Source organism: Pogoniulus pusillus, chromosome 4 (assembly GCF_015220805.1).
Source record: "Pogoniulus pusillus isolate bPogPus1 chromosome 4, bPogPus1.pri, whole genome shotgun sequence".
Lineage (NCBI taxonomy): Eukaryota > Metazoa > Chordata > Aves > Piciformes > Lybiidae > Pogoniulus > Pogoniulus pusillus.
Genome location: NC_087267.1, coordinates 6,932,860 through 6,957,755, shown reverse-complemented (window position 1 = coordinate 6,957,755; position 24,896 = coordinate 6,932,860). Strand labels below are relative to the sequence as shown.

The following is a 24,896-nucleotide window of genomic DNA, read 5'->3' as shown; positions in this document are numbered from 1 at the left end:
GCCAGCAGGCTCACTCGCAGCTACCTCCCCCTGGCTAGTCGCTTCGCAGAGCGGGATCCTCCTGCCTTCAGTCCTACCAGTTATAGCGCAGAGACACCCGCGGTAGAGCCGCCAGCCAGGCCGGGCCAGCATGTCCGGTACCAAATACATAGACGCGGAGGTAGGACCGCCGTGGGGAACGGAGCCGGCACGCTGCGAGCGCTCCGCTGCCTGCCCCGGCACCGAGTACCTACAGCTACTCGGCCTCCCCGAGCCTCCCGCCGACTGCAACGATCCGACCCAAAAGAGGACGGGGTCGCGGAGGAAGCTCGGGGGTCAGGGCGGGCAACGGGGCACCTGCAGGCAGGGCAGGGGGCCCTGAGGGGTCGGGGCCGTGGTGAGGGAGGTATACGACGAGTGCCAGGGCAAAGGGGTGCAGTGATGGCCGTGCGGGAAGGGCGGTACAGTGAGGACACTATAGTGAGGATAGTACGATGGATGCGCCGGGTTGGGGGGAGCACGGTGAAGTCCGCGCAGCGAGGGCCATAGGACGAGAGCTGCGCGGGAAGGGTAACGTGGGGATGGCAGCGTGGGGGTGGTGGTGTGCGGAGGGTTACGTGGGGATGACAGCGTGGGGATGGAGGTTTGGGGAGCGTAACTTAGTGAGGACAGCGTGGAGCAGGCGGCATGGGTAGGGTGCTGCCCTACCCGGGGAGCCCCCTGCCGCTCCCTGCGCTGCCTCTGTAAGCCGCGGCTACGCCCTCCCCCGCTTAGGGGCGGCTGCTCCGCCCTGGGGCAACGCAGCGGGTAATGGGGCCGGGCACGGGCGGTGCGGGGCGCCGTGGGGCTGTGCCCGGGACATCTGGCGGTAGGAACAGGACTGAGAGCCCGTGCCTGGAGCCGCGGGGGTGTGGTTGGTGCCCTGTGGCCACGGTTAAATAGCCGGGGCAAGAGCCGCCCCGCAGCGAAGCTCCCACTGCTCCACGCACCCCGAGGGACCCGGTGCCGCCTCCCCTAGCCCGCCCTCCTGCGCGGCCCTGCCCTGCCCTCCCCGGCTCGGCTCTCCCTCCCGCTCGCTCTCCCTTTCCGCAGGGCTTTCTGTACACGGCGCCCATCAGGGAGCAGGGCAACATCTACAAGCCCAACAACAAGATGATGGCAGATGAGCTGAGCGAAAAAGCGGTGCACGACGTGCACACGAAAGAGATCGACCTGGTCAACCGGGACCCCAAGCACCTCAACGACGACGTGGTCAAGGTGAAGGGGATCGAGGCGGGACGGGGCGAGGGACGATGCCAGGCAGAGTGAGCGAACACTACCAGGGCGACAGCAGCCCGCGACCCGCTCCCCTCCACCTGCTACCGCAGGGAAAGGGCCGAAGGGGTGTTGTAGTTTATTTATTCTTTGGTGTGTAAGCGAGAGTGTAGAGGCAAGAGACAGGCAGCGGGCCAGCGCAGCCCGCTGTTGCTGCTTGCAGTGGCGGGTCGTGGTGCAGCGCGGCGAGGTTGCGTCCTTCCCCAGGCTGCCCGCGCCTTCCCAGCCGGGGCGCTGCGGGCTGGGCACTGCGAAGCCACGTCCCGCCGGGGCGGGAAACAGCGCTGCTCGGCGCGGGGTTTCCGCTGCTGTGCGACGACAGGTCAGCTCTGCGGCCGGGACATCCCGCCCGGGACTAGAGGGGAAAAGTGGCGTGACCTTACATGACATCAGTGGAGGGATTTTCCTTCCTTTGGGCGCGTAAGAAGGCAGGGCAGGGAGGTGGCACCAAACCAGCGCAGTTCGAGATAGCAGCCCTACTAGGCATGGCCTGAGGGACAGGTCATCTTCCCTACGCCCTGCGTGTGCGAAATCCGGAGGGGACTGGTGGTCGTTGGGACTTATGTCTTTGTTTTGTGTTCCTCGGTGTTTTTCCTTCTCTCCAGAAATGGTAAATGGAAAGAAGCTAAGCAAAATCGAACTGTGCCCTTGTCTAGACTTTTGGGTTAGGTTTTCAAATCAGAGTTTGAGTGCTTTAGTAAGTCATAGCCAATGGAGATTTTTCTTGCTCGAAATCACTTTGTTCAGAAAAAAAACATGGATTTTTTGCTTGACAGGAGAATTTTATACCGTGCATGTGAAAACTGAGGATGCTGTCATCTGGGCTTGCTAGAACCTAGGAAAAACATGAATTGCCCAGTTGTAGTGGGTGACTAAGCCAGTTAAACTGGCTTATTTAGGGTCCAGCAGAGTCAGGCTATGTGCAGTTCACCATGTTTGTTGGTCAGGAAGACCCATTATTGAAAGAGAGAAATATTGCATTGTTTCCAGAGAATCAAAAGGTGGGACTCCAGTTCCTGAATGTATGTGAGTAAAGTGATTCATGCTGTGTGCAAACAATATAGCAAGGTCCTGAGTAACCTGAAATTCCACTGACTTCAACACAATTTGAAGGTGCTGAATACGATCATGCTGGATCGATGCTAAGATGTGTCCCACAGAGACGACTGTATCTTTAAAGAGCCATTGTCAGTGTTGTGATCTAGAAAGAAACGGTGTTTTTATTTGTTTAGCAAAAATAATCTGTGTGCCTGAGAATGCTAAACTTCCATTTAAACTGTTGATTTGTAAAATGGAAGGAGCAATTTTTTTCTTCTTCTTCCCATGGAGTAGCAGCTGATTAGACAGGGAATGCAAGAGCTAAGGAATGAGAGTGGATCATGGCTTTCTGCGTACATCAACAGAAGTCCCCAAAGCAACCAAACCTTCTGAGGATGAGTCATAGCCCCCAAGCAAGTCATAATCTGTGTGTCCACAAACTTAACTAGGGAAAGAAAGGTCCTGCTGGGAAAAGAAGAAGACCAGTGATGGAAAAAATGTCCTAACAGACTTAAAAGAAACTGTAGCATGCAAAGCCTGTCCTGCCCTCTTTTGCCTCCTAGCAGAGGCAGTGATTAGGAAGATTCGTTGCATCCAATCATCTAAAAGAAACTTGGAAAATAGGAATTGTAGGACTGGAATAAACAAGCTTTTCAGTTTGTCCTTTTGCCATCATAGTGAACAAACACATTCATTGAAAACCAGCAAACTTCCAGAATACTGGTACTGTCTCTGTGTCAGCAAGTGAGCTCCTGGTAGTGAACATAGTCACATCAAGACACAGGGATGTACCAAAATGAATTTGATGTTAACCAAACAAGGTCCATTTTGCATCATAAACCCAGTAGTATTTGCACAAAATGTGGCCGTTGTAAAGCACTGCTCTTCTGTATTGGTGCAAGGATAAATAAGAACTACTTCATTTTTTTTAAAAAGTATTTCATTATCCAATTTGAAAAGTAGAGAGAGGATTTTGGCCACAATTTGAGTGTATTTAGACACTGCTTACAGGTTCAGCCTACTAGACATAGCAATAAAATTCAGATCCAGTACACAGGGGACAGGCTTGGTTGGGTTGGGTTGAAGATACACAAATTCTGTTCCCACCCTAGCCATCAGTCTGTGGTCCCCTTATGTTGTACATCTGCCTTTCTTACTTCAGATGTAAATCACCCAGGCATAATTAAGAAAAAAAAACCAACAACAGGCTTGTGTGCCAGAACTAGTCCCCAGTCTCAGTTGGGGGTCAGAGAGAAAAAAACCCCAACCTTTCAGGAGTGTTGAAAAGCCAGAAGTGTGGTTCAAGCTTAAGTCAATTTTGTTTCGAGCTATTGTGCTTTTACAGATTGAAATACAGATGCTTTTAACCTAGCATTTAATGCCTTTCTTGCCACTTGACTATGAGGCACAATAGCATGGAAACTGGGGACAAATCAGTCAGCCATGAAATAGAAATGATTAGACAGAGAATGAGGAATCTGCTCTGTAAGCAGCTCTTTAAAAGGCCTCAGTGTTGTCTGCATTCAAATACTTCCCATAGCACATTTTAAAAATAACCCTTGCTTGTGAGAAGCAGGAGATGTTCCCTTGATGTGCAACATAAAGCATCTGCACAGCTTCCTCTGCAGCAGATGCGTTGTGTGGGCAGCAGTAGGGTGGGGATCCAGACAAGCAAAAGAGATCAGTTCGAGGTCCTCTTACAGAATCATTTATAAAAACTGAAGCAGCATTACACCAAAGTTACTGGTGACTGACTTTGCTTAAAGTTTATCTTCAGATTAGCTGCCAAGTGGAAACTCAGTACTGGGGGGTGGTCTATTAAAATGAGGCTAGTAACTGGATTTCTGTTCAAAGAGGGATGGAAATGAGTTCGGCCTTACTGAACCTGTGGTGTGCAAGCGAAATGAAGTTGGCAGCTCTGTGCTGGAGGAAGCATGATCTATTAAAATCACCAGAATTTCCTTCCTGTTCCAATTCCTTCATCAGGGACTGGAAAGGAAGGAGTTTCTTCTTCATACAACTGTTTTTGTGCATCACCTTGGCAGGGGAAAAATGTGCAACAGTGATCTCATTCCTTGAGGTGCTGGCTTGTAAAGTTGGCTAGCCATGCAGGTGGTAAGGAGGGAATCTAGTAAGAGATAAACAGCCTCTTGTGCACTTGGGAGCTCTCCAGGAGTTATGCTGGTGATTATACAGCTACTCTGCTTCACAGCCATATCTATTACATATGTCCTTCACTAGGCAATTCTACTTTTGAACTTGAGTCCCACAGTTTTTTTTGTTTATGTATGATGAGATGTAGCAGACAGGATAGAAAGCTGGTTACTTTTTGTTCCCCAGTGACCCAGTGCTTGAAGTTCAGTCTTTGCTCTTCCTGTTTCTCAACGCAGTATTTGTGTCTTCTTCAGTACAGCTAAATTACAGCCTTTCAACTCTTTGGATTTCAAAGTTCCTCAGAGTATCTGTGGTCGAGTTCCACGAAGTTTACTGTATTTGGATGAGGTAGAGGTGGGAGCCAGTTCTCCTACAGCTTGTGCTCCTAGTACGTCCTTGTCTCTTGCTCAGAATGGTGATGGACCTAGCAGCCAGCCATGCCTTTGAGACTAGTAAGGACTGAACATGCAGTCATGTCTGCAGCCAGATTATAGTATTTTTCCTGTGGTAGTGTGCCAGGAAGAAAGGCCTATGCCTGGTCTTCCATCCAGAACATTATTATCGTGTTTTAAACAAGTGGTATCTATCTGCTGTTTGTTGTGTAAGAGTCCTTTTGTCTCTGGAAAAAAAATCCCACTACTTGGCTACAGATGTAAAAATGCAGAACTTTCGTACCAGCTTTAAACAGTCTTCCACAGAAAGCTGATGCAGCTGAGGGAAATTCAGCTCACTTCAAGACAAAGTCTGGAATTTTTAGTTAGATGTTGACAAATATCATAACACCCTTATGTCAACACTAGGGAGGAAAGTATTACTTAGCCATCTTAAAGCCATTTACCATTTCTCTTGCTTTCTAATAATAACAGAGGCTTTTAAAAAACAGTTTGCCATTTTGTTAAATCCTTCACAATTATAATCCCTCCCTGTTGGGCTGAGCACAGTGTAAGGTGCTCAGGGCAGGTAAGTAGGTAGAGTGCTGTCCACTCCCACACTGGAGAACTTCCTGGGAGGAAAGCAAGCATTATCCCCACTCTTTTTGGATTGCAGAGCTGAGGCATTGAGGGCTGTCACTCTGAGTAGCAGCATGTATCAGCCTGGGAGGAAGAGAGTTCTGCTCTTAGCAAAGTAAACCAAGAGAAAAGCAGAGCTCAGGTACTTCTTCTGAAAACAGAAATTGAGTGACATTTAATGCAGACTCCCTGTCTTCGTTTTCACATATTGTTAGAAGTACTACATAAGTTTATCAACACAGCAATATAACAGTATTTTTATATAACTATATAAATATATGTGTTTATGTTTTCATCCAGGCTTGTTGTCTGGCCTCTTGCTGTTGACAGTGATGAAAGTTAGATGCTTCTGGAGGCAGATTCGCATTAGTGTTTAGCCCTCACCATAGGACAAGGCAAGCAGTGCATTCAGAGGACATTTCTCTCCATTGATGACACATGTAGCTTAGATGTGACACTTTACTTAACTGAGTTTAAATTAAATTGTTCTGAAATTTGGTGTAATATTAATGTCCAGATGGAAAAAAAATATTCAAATACTTGACTTTGGCTAGCCACATGGTGCAATTTTGTTCCAAACTGTTCTAGGCTACAATTGAGACATTAAGAACTTGATACATAAGGACTGAGCAAACTGAAAACTGAGAAACAGTTTTCTTGCTCATTAATTAGGAGTTCTCAGACGTGGACTTTCTGAATGTCCATAAGGTTACAGATAATAATGGCATCTGTTCTAATGAAAGCTTCTTTCTCATAAAAAAATGTGTTTGCATTTAAGCTCCTAGTATTATTAAAGCCTTATGTGCTGCCTTCTTCCTTGTGATGAATATGACTCATAACTCCATAGGAAAATGTTCGTGGATGGCCATGGGGACACAGCCAATGATTCAGAATGGATGTTCCTTTTGTTAGAATTTATTGGGCACTATCTCAGATTCAGAGGAGACAAATACTTTTTATTTCTGACAAAGAGATTTCAGATATGTTGGGAAATGTTGAGAAGAATTTGAACTGATTTTAGAATTCCTAGCCCACTGTATAGATAGATGCACCATCTTATGTCTAAAACAAAGAAACTGTTATTGAAACCCAAAAGTCTCAAAGAGGAAGAGTAAATGTGAATAGTAGAGAGGTCTGCCCATGAGATCCTCAGTGAGAATTTGATCTTCATTGTATTTTAGACAATAGAGAGAAGAATGGTTCCAAACTCCTAAGTGAAAGCTGTGATCTGGAAAACCAAAGAGAGGTATTGTTCTGAACTAAAATAAGTTTAGATTTTCCACAGCTCTCCAATATCTTTGTATTAAACAGATAGCAGGACAAAATGTACATCAGCATTTGGGTTTTTTTTTGATCCTACCATCTCTCTTTTGTTTTCCAGACAAACAAATGGAATAAAAAACATCTTGGAATGTAAAGGATTTTTAAGAAGGCCAATGGCATCCTGGCCTGTATCAGGAATAGTGTGGCCAGAAGGACCAAGGAAGGCCTTCTGCCCCTGTACTCAGCACTGGTCAGGCCACACCTTGAGTACTGTGTCCAATTCTGGGCCCCTCAATTTAAGAAAGATGTTGAGGTGCTGGAACATGTCCAGAGAAGGGCACCAAGGCTGGTGAAGGGCCTGGAGCACAGCCCTGTGAGGAGAGGCTGAGGGAGCTGGGGATGTGCAGCCTGCAGAAGAGGAGGCTCAGGGCAGGCCTCATTGCTCTCTACAACTACCTGAAAGGAGGTTGTAGCCAAGTGGGAGTTGATCGCTGCTCCCAGGCATCCAGTGACAGAACAAGAGGACACAGTCTCAAACTGCACCAGGACAGGCTTAGGCTGGAATTAGAAAGAAATTCTTCGCAGAGAGTGATTGTCCATTGGAATGGGCTGCCCTCAGAGGTGATGGAGTCACCATCCCTGGAGGTGTTTAAAAGGAGGCTGGATGAGGCACTAAGTGCCATGGTTTAGTTAGTTGGAAGGGTTAGGTGATAGGTTGAACTTGATGATTCGAGAGGTCTTTTCCAACCTGGTTAATTCTGTGATTCTGTGATTTTGAAGATGAAAGATAAGTTAAGACATTTAATTTCATTTGCTTTATTGGGGAACCAGATTTAACAATGTTAGTCCCTATTTTTCTGGCTGATTTCTTATGAAAATGCCTTTTGATAGTTTCAAAACAAAATTTCAGTTTTATGCAATATCTTTCTTTCAAATTATGTCATCAGATTAGCATTCAGATGAGCAACTACTTTTAGTACCTCTTTCCCCACTCTAATGAGCACTTTAATTAATCAAATGGACACCAAATTTTATTCAGGATAGTCAAGAATCTATGCTATAGTGGTAGTGAGGCTGAACAAGGATGGGACCTGTCCTTAGACTTCTATTTTTCTGGCCCATGTATTTTATTTTCAAGCAAATGGGAACTGATAAATTCAGCTTTGTAGATAAGAAGTGAGAAAATACTCTCACAGCTGAAGGTGAAAGCATCACATTCCCTGTCCAAATTCCTGCTGTGCTGAATTTATACTTGCAGTTTCAAAAAAAAAAAACCCAAAGGGAGTCTCATAGAGAGATTGCAACACTTCTGCTGTCAACTTTGAAATCCCTTCTTAGAGTTAAAATAAATGCTAAAAATAATAATAAAAAAAAGTTTTCCTGTAAGATCAGGTTGGTATCTGCTGTAGAGCTCAGTTCTGAAGTCTCTTATTGTTTTTTGAAGTCTCAAGTTCATATATCTATTCTAGTGAAATTTGTGACAGGGTCAGAACTAATGATATTTTATAATGTATGAAAGAAATGGTTACCTCATTTTTAAGGTTCTGCAACTTGAGATCTTTCATAAGAAAGACAACATTCTAGCAGGAGAAATGCAGAGGCACAATGCTTTTTTTAAGGAACAGAGAGACAGATGGATATCACTTCACACACACTGTCAGCAATAAGCATGTTCAGGTAGAAACGAGGGGAAAGGTGAGAACAATTTATACCCATTTCCTAAAAAGTATTGGTTATGTGTTTGTGTGTACTTTGCCTAGTTAGAAGTCTACTCTCCTTAGACTCCCTTTATGAATTATAGACTATAGTGGTTTCAGATAAAGCACTCTTTAAAGGTGCTTCTCTCTACTGAAGAGTCTAAGGTCACTTTTATCTATTTTACATTGCTCCCTAAATTGAGGAGGGATGGAGCTAGAGGAGATTCTAAAATCTTGTACTTTATAGCAGTTTATTACCTTAGTAGCAGATCTGTAAACCTGCATTGAGGGCTATATAATAATACATATACATACATTATACATATGTAATAATATATGTAATGTAATAATACATATGCATACATTATCATAGAATCATAGGATCAACCAGGTTGGAAGAGACCTCCAAGATCATCCAGTCCAACCTATCACCCAGCCCTATCCAGTCAACTAGACCATGGCACTAAGTGCCTCATCCAGGCTTTTCTTGAACACCTCTAGGGACGGTGCCTCCACCACCTCCCTGGGCAGCCCATTCCAATGGCAAATCACTCTCTCTGTGAAGAACTTCTTCCTAACATCCAGCCTATACTTCCCCCAGCACAACTTGTATTATATGTATAAAATAAAATATATGCAATGTATTTGCATAATATCTTTGACTGATATTTCTGAATTCTGGTTAACTCCAGACCCCACTGGAATGGATAGAAAAATTCCTCTTGCAATGAGTGCAGTCAAAACCTGACCCCATTGTTCATGCTGATGAATATACCTTGTTAAACGTAGAGGTGGACAGACATATGCACACAGATGCTAAAAGAGCCATATCAAACAAGGAGCTGTGGAATGTGAAACAATAAAATGAAGCAAGCCTCTTAAGAGTTTGTCTTCAGGAAGATTGCATTGACTTCCTGGTAGCCTAGTTTCCAGGGAGGAAAATAGCCACTTTATTTTCTGAGTGCTTACCCCAACAACATATTTGCTAATGAACCAGCTGCCATGGTATCCTCACCTGCACAGGAAGTTTCACTGTGTTTCAGAGAAGTGCAGATGGGTCCTTGAAGTTGGTAGTCTTCCCTTCTGCTGGGCTGGATTGAGACAGGACAGGCAAGTGCCTCAGGAAGAGTTATCTGGAGAACAGCTGGTTGCTACAATGCTGCTCCATTGGCATCAGTCACATTTTTCTCACTAGTGCTTCCGCAGATTTCAACGAGCCTGCCCATCTGATAAAACAAAGCCCATCACCTGGGCTTTTCTGGTGTGTAATCAGTAATTCAGCTGTAATGGGCAGGGAGCAGGAGGTTGTTCTCTCAGTAATTAGTAGTAAATTACTTTGAGCTATTTTTGCTGATTTCTCAGTCTGTGAAATGGTGATCCACAGTCTTGACCCTTTTCTAAGTCGTGGCATTATTTTTTTCTTCATGATCCATTTGAATATTTGTTGTCTGTGTAACAAGGATCACTCCTGACTGGACTGTTTTTCTTCTCTGGCTACAAGAGTGTAGCCCTTTAACTCCACTTTCCAACCTGAGTATGCTCGTTAAAGAATGGTTTGCTTTTCTGGCATACACTCTAGTACTGAGGGAAGATTCACTGTTTCCATTGAGAAATCTGCCAGCAAAACACTTTGATTGCCATGTTATGGAAAGCATGCAGAGGGAGACCGGGAATGTAAGGCAAATTCATTGGCCATCTTGAACATGTAATGAGGGTGGAACAGTTCTGCTTGCTTTTTTAGGTTTTCACTTACCTTGGAATTACTTGTTTGTATAGCCCTAGCTATATATTCTCTCTTTTGTTGTTGTTGTTTGTTTGTTTGGGTGGGGTTTTGTGTGTGTGTGTGGTTGGTTGTTTGTTTTTTGTTTGGTTGATTTTGTTTTTCATTTGGTTGATTTTGTTTTTCCTGTATGCATATGTGCAGAGGAAAGTAGTGTGCTTGCTGATCTGGCCAGCACCCAGAACAGTGTGCTCTGAAGACAGTGTTCAGGGTTGATGGGCAGAGCCTAATCATGCTGCACCCCAGCCTAGAGGGATTCTTGAGGTTCCCTTATTAGATGCTTGCCACCATACCAAGAGCCAAAGTGATTTCTTGGCTTTTGATGGAACTTAATCCATTTTCAAACACTGTTGGAGGTTCATGTTTTGTAGGCATCAAAAGTATAGCCTGAGGCTCATATAAATGCTTTGGAACAAAATGACTTTTGTTGTTATGACACACCTGAGAGCACCTAATGTTTGCTTTGGAAGACAGTGGTTAGTGAGGAAGTAGAACATCTAGGCATCATGGAGTTCTGGGTTTTCAGGAACAAAGTGCCAGCTTCCCTTTGTAACATATAAGGCAAATGATTGCCAGAGGGAGATTACCCTGTGCTCTTAGAAGTGTGAGTGTGGTGTTTGGGAGGTGACTCCCACAAGTCCAACAATTCCCGACTCCTCTCATGCATTTTCCTTCAGGTTCAGTAGAAGCAGCCTTATGCACTGTTTCATCTCTTTGTGATAAACTGTGATAGTGGTCAGAAAGATAAGCATCAGTAGCTGTGGAAACAGGGTATTTCAAAGGGTCAAGGAGACATTTTGATGTTTAACTGATATTGCTAGTTTAACAGAATGGTTGTGAGATTATTGCTTAAGTCTTTTTTTGCTGCTGCTGTGATACCTTTACTCTCCAAACACTGCATCTGGAATTTTTTAAGTCCTAAATAGTGTCAAAAACTAATAACATGTCTCATAGAGGCATGCATTTTCTTATTTTAATAACACATACCACAGCTTTCTCCAGAGTCACTTGTGCTACATCTGGCCTGAACCATATGGCTCGTGCCATAGAATGACTTTGCCATTTTGTGATCTTTTATTGAATGTTTCTTTAAAGGACATTGAATGCATTGAGAAATTTTACAAATTGCATTTATCACACACACAAAAAAAAAAAGAGGGAAAGGAGATTATATTTTCTTTTTTGTCTATGTCTGTTTTAAGTTTTATAGGAACACAATATATTATAAGAATCCTATAATACTAAAGGAATAACCTTATACTTAGAGTCTTGATATCATAGAATCATAGAATCAACCAGGTTGGAAGAGACCTCCAAGATCATCCAGTCCAACCTAGCACCCAGCCCTAGCCAGTCAACTGGACCATGGCACTAAGTGCCTCAGCCAGGCTTTTCTTGAACACCTCCAGGGATGGTGACTCCACCACCTCCCTGGGCAGCCCATTCCAATGGGAAATCACTCAGGAAAAGACCTCTATAAAAACATCTTGATGTAAAAGCAGTAAAGACAGTTTCCATACTCTGTGCTAAAAAATGTTAAGAAAAATAGCTTGTGACTCCTTCTTGTATAAACATTCAAACTTGACTATAGCTCTGGTCCAGGATAGCATGTAAGCATATTGACATCAGTGGAACAGTTCACATGTTTCAGATCGTGGTCATACTTAAGTGGTTTGTCTGATTGGAGATATTCGTGATCAGCCATAAAAGATCTGAGCATCCTTTCACTGACTCCAAAAGATAGTGATGGCACTCAAAAATGTAGACATCCTCAGCACTTGTTTGGGATCCTCCTCATTGTGGTAGTGGTGGTGCCTGTCTACACAAACTGCATGCTGCAAGCACAGTAGCATCATGCAGCTACAGTGTAGGTTAAGTCAAAGCCCCCATAAAATGCTGTCAGCCTTAATAATTTTTTTTTTCTAATACACCCAGCACAGTAAATTTTTCAATGTAATAGATATTATGGACCTCAAAGAACAAACTTTTGAGGAGAAGCACAACAGCTAAGTAGGCAATTTGAGGCTGGCATTTAACTCACCTTTCCAGCCTGCTAGGTTTTGATACCTAGGACCTAAATTTGGCAAGATCAACAGGTCAACTGTTTTCATATTATAAGGCATATATTCCTGAGTCAGCTGGTGGGTTTTATAGGAAAAAAACCCACCAAACCCAAACACCAACAAAACAACAAAGCACCAGAAGCTTCACACTGCTAAGCTTTTTTAATTAATAGTGGGTTTTTTTTTAGCAGGCTGAAAAAAGAAGACAAATTCCCCATACCATTTTCCTTCTTTGTAACCAAATATCTTTTAGAACCAAAACACCTTCCTTAATTTCCTGATAAAGTTTAATAAACATACTGCGGAGCAAAAGAAGCTCTGGTAATTCTTATAGCAGAAATCAGGAAAAAAAAACCCAACCTTCAAGCAATGTTAAAAACTGGCTTTACCAAACTGAATAGTAGGAAACAACGAATAGCCTAAGTCAGGAAGTGTATTGTAGACATGGAACAGGAGTTGATAGTCTTTAATAGCTTTGGCTGAAACAGAAGGTTGTGCAAGTTATTAGCATCCTTTAGAGGGCCAAAACTGATTTCCTTTACTTTTCTACTTGTCACAAGGGAACGTGCCTGTATTTTCATTAGCTTGACAAATAATGCAATGTAATTTCACAGCACACCCTGACAGCTTTGGAGGAACAAACTGCACACTGAACATACAGTCTGCTGAGCAAGACCTGTGCCTAGCCTCAGCATACATTTATACTACATGCATGTGATGCTGTGGCAAAAATGGCCTCAAGAACAGTATATTTTTAAAAGTATTTCATACTTGCAAGCCACTTAGATTAACTACCAGAAATTAGAGTGTCTTTATTCCCAAGGATCATATTTCTGGCCACTCTCTCCTGTATGTGCTATTTTTGCTTAATTTAGTTCAGTTGTACTCCTGTTATCAGTCTGATGACACTCACTATCACTGAGTGCTACTGAACTGAAAACCAAAGAAAAGCAACAGGAGGGGCTGAGGAGTAATCTAAGTGATGTAAGTATAACCCATTGCAAAGCAAAATGCATAGAGTCATATATTCCTCCTGCTGCCTGTGAAGGACTGATCCCTGCGAGCTAAAAAAAGGATCTTTCACGGGAGTGGTTCAGTGCAGGAAGAATCTGGGTAATATCTCAGTTCCTGCAGTGTAAGGACTTATCTGTACTGGCTGTACAGTGAAATAAATAGAGCATTTGCCAGCCAGTGGATCTGTATGTGATCTGTTAGTAGCTGAGAAGTAGAAGAGCCCAGATTATATCAAGTCCTTGCCTATCTGTCTTTAGACTGTGCACTGCTGTGGCTAAGTGTGGGTTTGGACAGCACCAGAGAGGTTTATGTTCCAGTTGTAGTTTGACTCCCTTTACATGTACATAATTCCATAACATTCTTATGGCTTTCAGGGAGATAACAGCTTCATTTTAGCACTCCGTTCAGCTGAGAGTTTTTAGACTTGACAGACTGTTCATCTGGCTTTTCACTCTCAAGTTCAGTTTGGTATCTCCCTTATCCAGACTGGAGCAATATGTAGCATAGGATTTGGGGAATAATGAAATGAGTTAGATATGGTAGCTAGTGAGACATCAGCTTTGACTCCTACAGGACCATCTATTCAGCTTCTGCTTATTGGCAAAAACCTTTTGAGATCTGTTGAAATTGATTTGGGAAAGTACCTCTTGAAATTTTTTTGGTGGCATTATTACACTGCTTTTATTTCACAAACAGTTTTATTCCTGAGTACTTTTAGGACAACTGTCTATGACTTGAGCTGGGAACTCCTGGCCAAAGGTATATCATAAATGTTCTAATATTAGCATCATCTTCTGGAATGAGGACAGGGATGTCCATCTGGAAATGTTACATAGCATGATTCTTCTGTCACTTCCCCAGGATTAAATTAATGGACATTTTAAAGTGCACAACTGCCTAAAAATATTAGTTACTGAAAATCACAACTGCAGAAAGTTTAGTATTTGATTTGAAAACCAAACAGTTTACTGGCTTCATTTTTTCAGTTGAACATTCATTATAACAAATCATTTTGAAGGTAATCAGATTATGAGCCAGTCTTACTATTTATTTTTAAACCACACATTAACCTGTGGTTTCTTTTTGCATGCCAAAAAAAAAAAAAAATAAGGTTTTCTGATAAAAAATAGGTCCCTCTTAGCTAAATTAAAGTTGTAACCATTAAGAGGCTAATGGAGCTCAATACAAACTTGCATTCCTGATGAGATTTAAAATCCAAGGTAGACCAAATTCTTTAAGCATGACCCTGAATAGACCTCAAGGCACTGAAATGCTGTATGATGGCTGTGTACACAAACTGTCTGTTAAGGATCATGTCAACTGATGGGAATCATGGAATAAACTGCCAGAAGTTTTAGAACAAAAGGGTTGTGCTCAGCCATGCAGTCTTTATGTAGCAACATTTTTTGATAAACAGCACTTTTTTGCTGTAATCTTCTTGGGGTTTTCCATCATTTGCATATTTTATTATGTAATTTCAAGGCAAGCACTGATGGGAAGCCAGGAACTCCACTCGATGAAAAGTTTGCTTTGGAATAGCTGCAGAAACACATACTATAAGTATGCTTGTTTGTGTATTTCAGAAGGGAAAAACACTTGCTCCATAAACTCAGGCATACATTTTTTTAATACATGTACTCAGTTGAATGAGATTGATTTCAGTAGACAGTGATCTTGGAGTCATATAACGGGAGGATAGGAATGGTTATAAGACAAATTAGATGCCACCATCAGGAGATTTTATTGACTTCTCCATGTATACATCTACAAGCCTTTGTTCTTTTTTTTTCTTGTTGCAGGACTAAAATCCTGTGATTCATAGAATCATAGAATCATAGAATCAACCAGGTTGGAAGAGACCTCCAAGATCATCCAGTCCAACCTAGCACCCAGCCCTAGCCAGTCAACTAGACCATGGCACCAAGTGCCTCATCCAGGCTTTTCTTGAACACCTCCAGGGACGGTGCCTCCACCACCTCCCTGGGCAGCCCATTCCAATGGGAAATCATAGAATCATAGAATCAACCAGGTTGGAAGAGACCTCCAAGATCATCCAGTCCAACCTAGCACCCAGCCCTAGCCAATCAAACAGACCATGGCACTAAGTGCCTCATCCAGGCTTTGCTCGAACACCTCCAGGGATGGTGACTCCACCACCTCCCTGGGCAGCCCATTACAGTGGCAAATCACTCTCTCTGTGAAGAACTTCCTCCTAACATCCAGCCTAGACCTACCCCAATTGATAGAGGGACATCCATTTCATTTGGTAAAAAGATCAACACATCCATAAAAGTTCCTTGCCCTGTTTTACTAGACTGCAGCTAGCTTCATGTAATTATTTTAGGGCAAATCTACTTCTTAAACCTATGGTTTTTGTCCATTGTTTAGTCCCTAAACATGAACTTTTACATCTAATAATCTCACAATGAAAATAGAGAGCATACAGTTGCCTATGATCCTTTCCCCAGAATTAGAGTTATTTCTACCAGAGCTTCAGTCTTACACCCTGAGATTACAGAGCCAAAATATTCTCCAATTTTCTGTCTTCACTCACCAGTAAATGTAGTGTACTTCCTATGCCTACATCAGATACTGATTTCAAGAAAACTATTTTCTAAGATTTGTACCAAAAGTGCATTCACACAGCATAAGGAGAGGTTGTTGAGGTTACCCACGCAGCTATTGCCAAAGATAAATGTCACTCAGACACTCTTTCAAGTTACTTTTTGTAGCTATTATTTAAAATTATGCTGTTCAGTTTCACAAAGTCCAGACAGTCCTTAGGCTCTGCACGCCTTGAGTACTTTGCCGGCGCAAAGATTGCCATTGGTTTCTGTGGAGGCAGAACTTCAACCCAAATGCTACATTTAGGTGTGATGATGATGAATTCCCATCCCAAAGAATTGCAGATCACTTTCAGATAATTAGAGCCTGGTTCAAAATAGCAGGTAAAGAGGAGGCTTATAGTTTGCATTACTTGATGTCTGGAGAGAAGCACTGGCAAAGAGCAGCACGTCGACCTAGTAGCAGGCTGCATTAAGTTAGCTTGATGTTAGACATTCAAAATATTTGACATCACAGCTGATTCAGAAAATTCCTCCCATTGAAGGACTTTAAAATCCTGCAGATAAGTTGCCCCTAGATTTTGCAGTTTTGCTTCAGAATTGTTTGGGGTTTTTTTTTGCTTCAGAAACTGAAAAGTCCTGTCTCTTTTATTTTTTTTCCCTCTTTGGTGCTAACTTTTTCTTTTTGAGATGATTGAAGATTCAGCAGGAAGAGAGGAGTTACTTCCAAATATTAGGTATATTTTAGATTAAAATAAGTAATTGTGATCCTTTTCCTACAGTCTCAGCAATACTTACAGAATTGCATGTATATTCACCTCCTTCCAGCATGCATTCCAGATAATGTTGCCTGAGTTTCTGAGGCCACTGGCCCATATCATACTTACCCTGCTCCTGTAAGTCTTCACTTACAGCAACGTTATCATCTCATTTTGGGACCCAGTGCCAAGAATGCAATTCATTTTTTTCTTTCATCTGATTTAAACATTGTGCTAGTTTGAGGCCACCCAAACCATCACAAACATTCTTGAACAGCAATAGTGTTCTGGTGTTCTCTTTCCTGTTGAATGCTGTTATCTGTACAATTGGTCATGCCAACTAAATTAAATATCCTGTATGGTGGGTTATGTCAAACATACATTTGTGTGACATAGAGATGAAGCATCATCACGATTCTGTTAATTTTCTAATAGAAATGTTATGACAATTAAGCTTCCTGAATAGCTCACTATTTCAACAGAGAACAGTAAAGTATGCCTGTTGGAATGCACTGCTTCCTTAGGTGACTTTTTACACAATTTATGAATACTCAAAAATATGAAATACATGGAAGAGCGTGTTCCTTCTAATATTAATAAGTTTTCTTGGCCATGTATCTCATGAACAAGGTGTTTTGACATAAACAGGATAGGCTAGAACAAAATGCTTCTAATGTGAAGAGTCTCCTTGTGTTTAATGAGGTGAAAGAGCTCCCTAATTCTTTCAGAATAAGGAGGAGGTCCACCTGGTGCAGATTGAAATCTAGCACTGTATTTTTTCAGTCAGCTAAGAACTATCTATGCCTGTTTAAAGGTATGTATTTAAATAGCTAGCTTCACTATTTATTTACTGTCAAAGCTCATCAATGCAATACAAGGAAGGATGGGGAAAATTTGGCCTAAGAAGCGCATTGATGCATGCTTCAGATGTGTAAAGAGCCATAGTGACTGTACTTACTTCATTTGTAAGATGTGAAACTGTTAAGTTAGGCAATGAAAGCATGATGATCTTGTTCACCTGGCTTGTCCCTTGCGTAGACCTTTAAGGGCTGTAGTCTTCATAGCTGTAGGGCTGTAGGAGATGAAAAATTAGTTTCAATTTTGAGGACATCTCCATCTAAGAGTTAGATTTCTGCCTATGAGCTAATCATTGAGACTTCCTGGTGGTCATTGGAAAAAGACAGTTACTGATGATTCACGGATTAAATGATGCGTTAAAATGGATTGAATCATGGTGGGGTGTAGGAAGTATGTACTTCATTTTTTTTCCTTGCAGGGCACCACTGCACTCCAGGAAGGGTATTTCTGGAATCCACCCCTGATGCAAACGCCTGACTGACCTGACTTTGTGTTCTTTGCTGCAGATTGATTTTGAAGATGTGATTGCTGAGCCAGAGGGAACACACAGCTTTGATGGGATTTGGAAGGCCAGTTTTACCACCTTCACTGTAACAAAATACTGGTTTTATCGTTTGCTCTCAGCAATCCTTGGCATTCCTATGGCTCTCATCTGGGGCATCTACTTTGCCATTTTGTCATTCCTGCACATCTGGGCGGTGGTGCCATGCATAAGGAGCTACCTGATTGAGATCCAGTGCATTAGCCGCGTCTATTCGATCTGCATCCACACATTCTGCGACCCACTGTTTGAGGCCATAGGCAAAATGTTCAGCAACATCCGAGCCACAGTACAGAAAGAGATTTGAGGGACATTTCAAGGGGAGCCTACAGCCTAGAAAGCGGGTGGGGTTTTTTTGTTGTTTGAAGTGTTTTGGTGCCAGTTTCTAGTTTCCCAAAGCAACATACAGCAACTTGTGGTGGAGATACTGGCCCAAAACAGTCACTTGCTCAGTTTCTTTTTCTACTGTTTATTCTTACTGGACTACTTGCTTCTTTGATTTTTTTTTTTTCCTTCCCCCACACCCCCTTCAGTCTGCATTTCAAGCTAACCTTAAATGGCTGCTCTTCCATGCCAGCTATGTATCATTTTGCTGGCTATTCAGTTCAGAGACTGAAATGTTGTTGAATGCCTTTTTATCTCATCCTTCATTCCTTGTGAGATAAATCCACAGTGATACTGAAGAACGACACAAATGCTTTCCAACACTGTAAAGCCATTCATTTTATTGTGGCCAAAGAGTGCAGAGCTATTGCAGCAGAATAAACGTGACCAGCTGGCAGGTTTTAGCAGAATGTTCTTTTTCAATTGGATTGTCAGTTGACTGCAGCTATTTACAGTCATGGTTAGATATGGTGCACTATGGATAAGTTAGTTAAGCAAAGAAGTCACTGAATTGATGTATGTACCAAAAATCTAACACTTTTATCACGTTGGAGACAATGACAGGTGAAAGTTTTCATGTGCATAAAAAGTTTCAATCAGTGCTTTTCTGTCTCATTCTGTCTTAGAAGTTTGCATCTGGTCATTTCTCAACCTTCCCTAGGTTTGCAGAAGCAAACTGTAGTTGAGACTAAAACTGGTCGTTAGGGAAGTGTTTTCCTGACTGTGACTTAGAACACACCCCTTAGCAAGTATTTAGGTGCTTCTCTCATAGGCTTTTTGGTTGTTTTTTGCAAACTATTCATATAAATACGTATCACAGGTATGCCAGAGATAACCCTGACTTACAAGAAAAATTAAGGTGTGCCAAACCCAAGCTACATGAGGCCAAGGAGGAGATACCCCTGAGATTAACTTTTCTGTCAGCTTTCAAAATTTCCCTATCAGCCAAAGTCATCATGCCACAAGCACACAGATTATTTTTCAGGAGAATTGATGCTTTGCTGAGTCTAAACTAATCCAACACAAGATAGTTTATAAACTTTGCATTTGTGCATTGGTTTGTTAGTTTTTAAGCTGAGCTGCTACATCAGGAAGTCTTAAACAGAGGGTATTGTGTAAAACTACCATGTTGCAAAGTGCAAGGCCTAGAAAGCAAAGCCTTTGTGACGTGTTCTGATGCTGTGACCTGCAGGAGCTTTTTGCCCTCGTGATAGTACTGTGTTCAGGGATGCACTTTGTATCCTCATGCAATTTGCATGAAGCATTTCTAAAAGTCGTGAGCCTAATCAGCTTTATGGTAAACCACGCTGGGGCCTGAGCCTGTTCCAGTTGGATTCTTCAGCAAACCAGTTCTTGACCTCAGAGAGTGCAAGATTTGGCCCTTGGAATGAACATGGAGCTGTCTGGTACACCTACAGCTTTTTATTTAGCGCTGATGTTTCACATATTGCTTTACCTAACACGGGAGTGCCTTCGGTTCAATTTCTGCCAAAGCATTGAAAACTTTAGGAAATGCTTCATTTTTTTATTGGAGGGAGGGAGGGAAGAGGGGATAGGGTGCACAAAAACCAATTTACTAAGCTATTAACTACTATCATTTGCATTTAAAGCAGACACTGGTATGGATATAGTTTTATGTTTTTCTATGTACATAACTCAGAGTGTACTATTACAGATTTTTTTTCCAGTATTGAAACCAAGAACGATTGTAACCCAGATATATTTTAGATTTTTATGAGGAGAATCACTCTAAAGAAATCCATCTTGATTTACCATATGAACCGTATATCCTGAAAGATGTCTGTTCACTTAAGAGTTATTAGTCCCTAATCCAAATACCTTGCTGATCCAAGACATTTATACTGTTGTTATATGCTTACAGATATAACTGACACTTTTTACAAAATTCTGCATGTACTTGAAAGAATACAATAAAAATACATTTAATGATAGCTCCTGTCTGAGTTCTTTTTCCTTAAAAGCCATGTGAACAAAACTCAAGTTAGGAAGAAAAACAAAGTGTTTCTTATTTTAAAAAAAACATTGTTTCTCAGGAAAGTGCAAAGCTTTCTGAATTTGTGGTTCAGGAGCTGTTTCAGGAAGACTTTTCTCAACACAAAAAAAAACAAACAGCTTTTTTTTTTTCCCCAAGTACCTATTTTCTGAGGCTAAATAAGTAGGCAATATGACTAGTGAGTACATCGTTGAATAGGGAACACGAGCTTGTTAAAATGCTTGGTGCTCCTCACTTTCCTTACATTTCAAATTAGGATAATGATGTTTACTTGTAGACAATATCAATTAAACAGAATGATAATGTATCATAGAATCATAGAATCAACCAGGTTGGAAGAGACCTCCAAGATCATCCAGTCCAACCTATCCCCCAGCCCCATCCAGTCAACTAGACCATATTATAATGAGTTGCTTATAGTTCACTTTACTTAAAATGTACTATAATAAGTCTCACTAGCCTAAGCATTTAATGTGTGGAAATAGCAAAATTACAGTTTTTATCAGTCTGTGTACAGACCTATTTGTGACAGGACAGTTCTTTCCTGGGGGATTATTGCAGAATATCTATCACATCATTAAACTAGTAGGCAAAAGCCCAACAGAACAGACTACTGCATTTTGGCCTACAAATACATTAATCATATTTTAATTTCAAAGGCCAATGTTCTTGTTCTGTTTTCTTCAGATTGAGAATAGCTCTAAGGGATTGTTTTGGCACCTAAAGAGTAATTTCAATCTAGGGCTGCCCTAGTTAGGATGTTCTCAAGATATGCAGTCCTCCTGCATCACACCTAGACACAGTCTTTTCTTGGCTAGTTATGCTGAACTACAAAATGCTTTACACCAGAGGACTGGCTTAGTGGAACCTTAAAGGACTAAGAGATTTGTAGTTGTGTAACATTTTGGCAGCTACCAGAATATAGGCATTCATCTGTGACTATTACTCATCAAAACATTCGGCCTGCCCACCTCTGGCAAATAGAGCTCCAGATGTAGCTTGCCAGATGTATGTATTGCCAGAAATACTACTGACAGAAAATCCCCAGTGAAAAAAAGTGACAGGAAACCTAACTAGCTTGTGCTAATAGAAGAAACAAGAATGTAATCAAAAGGAGCAGGTCTGTTATATAGAGAGAACAAGAAGGTAAGAGAATCTGAGAGGTTTGCCTCTCATATGCAAGGAATGAGAAGAAGCTGTGCACAGCAGGGACATTTCCATCTAGAAGTGATAGATGGAGAGTTTCAAAAGTAAAATCAGAGAGGAGTGACTCCTCATGCCTTTCTTTAGTTCCCAGCTGTAGTGTTTTGTAGGTAAATTCTGAACCGGAAAGGAATCATACCAGACAGCAAATACGAACAGCACAGTGATAGGCACCAATAGAGACAGCAATAACCAAGACATTCATGATTCATCAAGATGTGTGAATTCCTACTTAAGTGTGACTTGCCTTGGAGGGGAATGACTGTAAGAGTGGTCAGATAAGCTAGATCAGAACTTGCCTTGGATGTGGTCTTTGTGGCCAGACTCACACAACAGCAGCCTGGCTGGGCAGAAAACCATGCCTGGAAGCTGCATCCCATCCTGGAGAACACTTGGAAGCAGGCTAAGGAATCACCTTGTGCTGCCAGCAGCAGCCAGACTTATGCATGAAAACTCTCTGCCTGCAGTTCCAGAGTGTCCCTGAAGTCCCTAAGTGTCCACCCTGATGAACAACGCTTAGCCTTCAGTAAGCATACTTCAGTTAAGCATACACATCCTTGCCAGACTATTTTTATAGATATGCTCTATCTTACTGATGGAAATCCTCCGTAGTAGTCTGGATTCCTTGTACAACAGTAAATATCCCAATAGTAGAATCTGAAAACAGCAAAGCATGTAAGTTCTTGTAGGTGCCTTTGATGTTTGTCTATACTTTTGTCATCTGCTGACTTCTAATCTGCTTTGTACTGTATTTTGTCTTTTCATATCACGATATGTTGACTCTAATTCAACTGTTACAGGCATCACTCAATTCAGCTGTCTTCCCTTAACAAGAGCGGGTGTTGTTATGCCCTATTAGAGAATGATTCAGCTACATTTGGAAGCAGCTAAAATTCTGCCTTATTTCATCTGTGCTGAGATTCTGAAACAATCCAAAGAACCATGCAAAGCAAAGATGCTTTGGGACAAAACCTTAGAGCTGTGTTTGTCAGATTTTAGCAGGACTAGATCTTTTGGTCTGAGTTTGAGTGTCTTTGGAGTATCATTTCTGTAGTTAAAAAAAATCTGTTTGTGTACCACTAGCAAGCATCTTGTGAGGAAGGCCACTAAATAGACAGATTTACTCCTCTTGGCTGCAGAATTGTCTGACCAGATGCCAGAATTCAGCACAGACTGATTAAAGCCAGCACTGAACAGCTTGTCAGTGGAGTGGGGAAAGCCATTCTGCTGCAGAGTTCTCAAAAAAACTTGGGCCTCTCTGTACATGGCTTTACTGCTTTCTGTCTGGGAGACTAAAAATATCATAGTTGAAACTACCCTGTCAGTGTATAGTAATCCAACGTAAGAAAAAAAGATCTTAATTGTTGATGGCCTGTTGAATGATCAATTACTGAGGACTAAAACTCAAAGGCAAGTCTGCTTCTGATGGCAGCAGGGACTGGGCTTAAATGCGCTGGCAAAAGCCTGTAGTTTGAACCCTCACCTTGAGTCCTGAGGACATTGAACCCTGACTCTCTTGATAAGCAATAGTTCTAATTTAGAAGACTAAGTCTACATAGAGACAAGGGAAAGTAAAATATATTTGAGAAGAATTAACAATAGTCTGAATTGGTCATGTGTTTGTATCAGCAATGATTAAAATTAAACTCTCTACTATTTTTTGTGGTAGACTTTTGACTCAGTTTCACAGCCACAACCATGTTACTTTCCTCAGCTACTGCCCTTTTCTGGTCACTTCTGTCATTTCAGCTAGCCCTTCTCCCTATTTCACTGTCAGTGGTTACATCACCATGATGTCCAGGAATTCCTTCATTCATGCAGACATGTTGCTAGATGATAGGGATGCTCAGCCCTATCCTACTTGTTCCAGGAGACTTAGAGGGAATTCACAGAGCCCTGCTGCTCTGCTCAGCAGCTTCAGCTCAAGGTACTTCTTTCCCTCCAAAGCCACTCCCATATTAGCTTGTCAAAATGTCTGCAAAAGGTCTACAACTTGAAGTAGTCTTAAAGCAAGTCCTGGCCCTGTTTGTTTTCATCTCTGTTCTACTCTGCCTCCATACCAGCATGGGCTTCTAGTAGTTATGTAAGCAGATGAGAAAGCTTACACAAATAAAATCACTCTCTAGACACCCTTCTCCCTGTTTAATAGTATCTCATAACCTTCTCTTAGGTGGAGCTTATATTCTTTTTTAACTTTATTTATAAGAACCAGATAGAAACAAAAAGCCTTTGCTCCATTAAGGAAGCCACATTGAAAGGGACTAAGAACTACTAGCTAACTATTTTATTGCTCTCTGTTGAGTCCTAGTTCGATGTTTCCAATGCCCATCAGATAATAACCAATGTCATCAGATATTACCAATAAATCCAATTCATTTTTTCAGTATATGATACTACTTGCCATGGCCCCATGAACACTGTAGATGTCAAATGCAAATCTTAAATTGTTCCCCAAAACTAAGCTGTCCTGCTGGGTTACCAAAACACTGTTTTCCATGAAAGTCTGTTACAAAATGACACTTCTCTCTTAAGAAATAACAGTTGCCTATCAACCATATGTGGGTAGTTGCAGTCCAGATGAGCAGTCATGTTGCTCCTTTTCATTGCACATGCTATCCAATTTCATAATGAACCAAAAGGTTTTCTGAGGTAGAACATAAATCCCTTAGAAGCTTTACAGTCAGTGACTTAATCCTGCATAAAGAATGTACCAGGTGCAAATATCTGGCTTTAAAGCCTGTCTGAATATTTCCAAAGATGGTTCAATAGTCTTGGAAAGGGCTATGAAACAGATTAGTTCTCACAAAACAAGTTGTCTGTTTCTGAAATAAACACTGGTACACACAACAGAAGTACAAATGCTTTCATGTTGCCCTGTAGAAATGTTTGTTTCATGCCTCTTCAAAAGGCTGATTCTTATAGTAAAGAAATTTACCACAGCAGTTTTTAGTTCTTGCCTCTTTCAGCACTGATATCATTGTTCTGATAATTTCTTTGTTGTGCGGACCTAGGACTAAAACTGGAACCACTTCAGCCATGCAAAAGCTTCCATAGCCAGAGCATAGTGATGTGATCATGGTGAATGTGATGTTGATTTAAACTGTGTACTCTGGTTCTCTGGTGTATGGCACTTCTCACAGCAATAAACTGTTTATCTATTTAAAATTAGACAGGTTTATTTTGCATTTCTTTTACTGTCAATTTCTTTGTAATTAAACATTAAAAAAAAAAATCAAAAAGCATAAGTGTAATCTAAGAGGTC

At 41.7% G+C, this 24,896-nt stretch overlaps 1 protein-coding gene across 1 annotated transcript; it reads left to right on the top strand.

Annotated features, from left to right (window-relative positions):
- Positions 1 to 3: 3 nt before the first annotated feature.
- Positions 4 to 20,369, top strand: CAV1 (caveolin 1). Its single transcript, XM_064142081.1, has 3 exons — positions 4 to 160; positions 1,072 to 1,236; positions 17,999 to 20,369. The coding sequence occupies exons 1-3, from the start codon at positions 131 to 133 to the stop codon at positions 18,338 to 18,340; spliced, it is 537 nt and encodes a 178-aa protein (XP_063998151.1). The 5' UTR covers positions 4 to 130; the 3' UTR covers positions 18,341 to 20,369.
- The last annotated feature ends 4,527 nt before the right edge of the window (positions 20,370 to 24,896 follow it).

Excerpts from the sequence above, each read along its gene's own strand:
- CAV1 (XM_064142081.1), top strand. The coding sequence starts at position 131 with ATGTCCGGTACCAAATACATAGACGCGGAG. Across the intron at positions 161-1,071 it reads CCAAATACATAGACGCGGAG|GGCTTTCTGTACACGGCGCC; the intron begins GTAGGACCGCCG and ends CCCTTTCCGCAG. Across the intron at positions 1,237-17,998 it reads TCAACGACGACGTGGTCAAG|ATTGATTTTGAAGATGTGAT; the intron begins GTGAAGGGGATC and ends TCTTTGCTGCAG.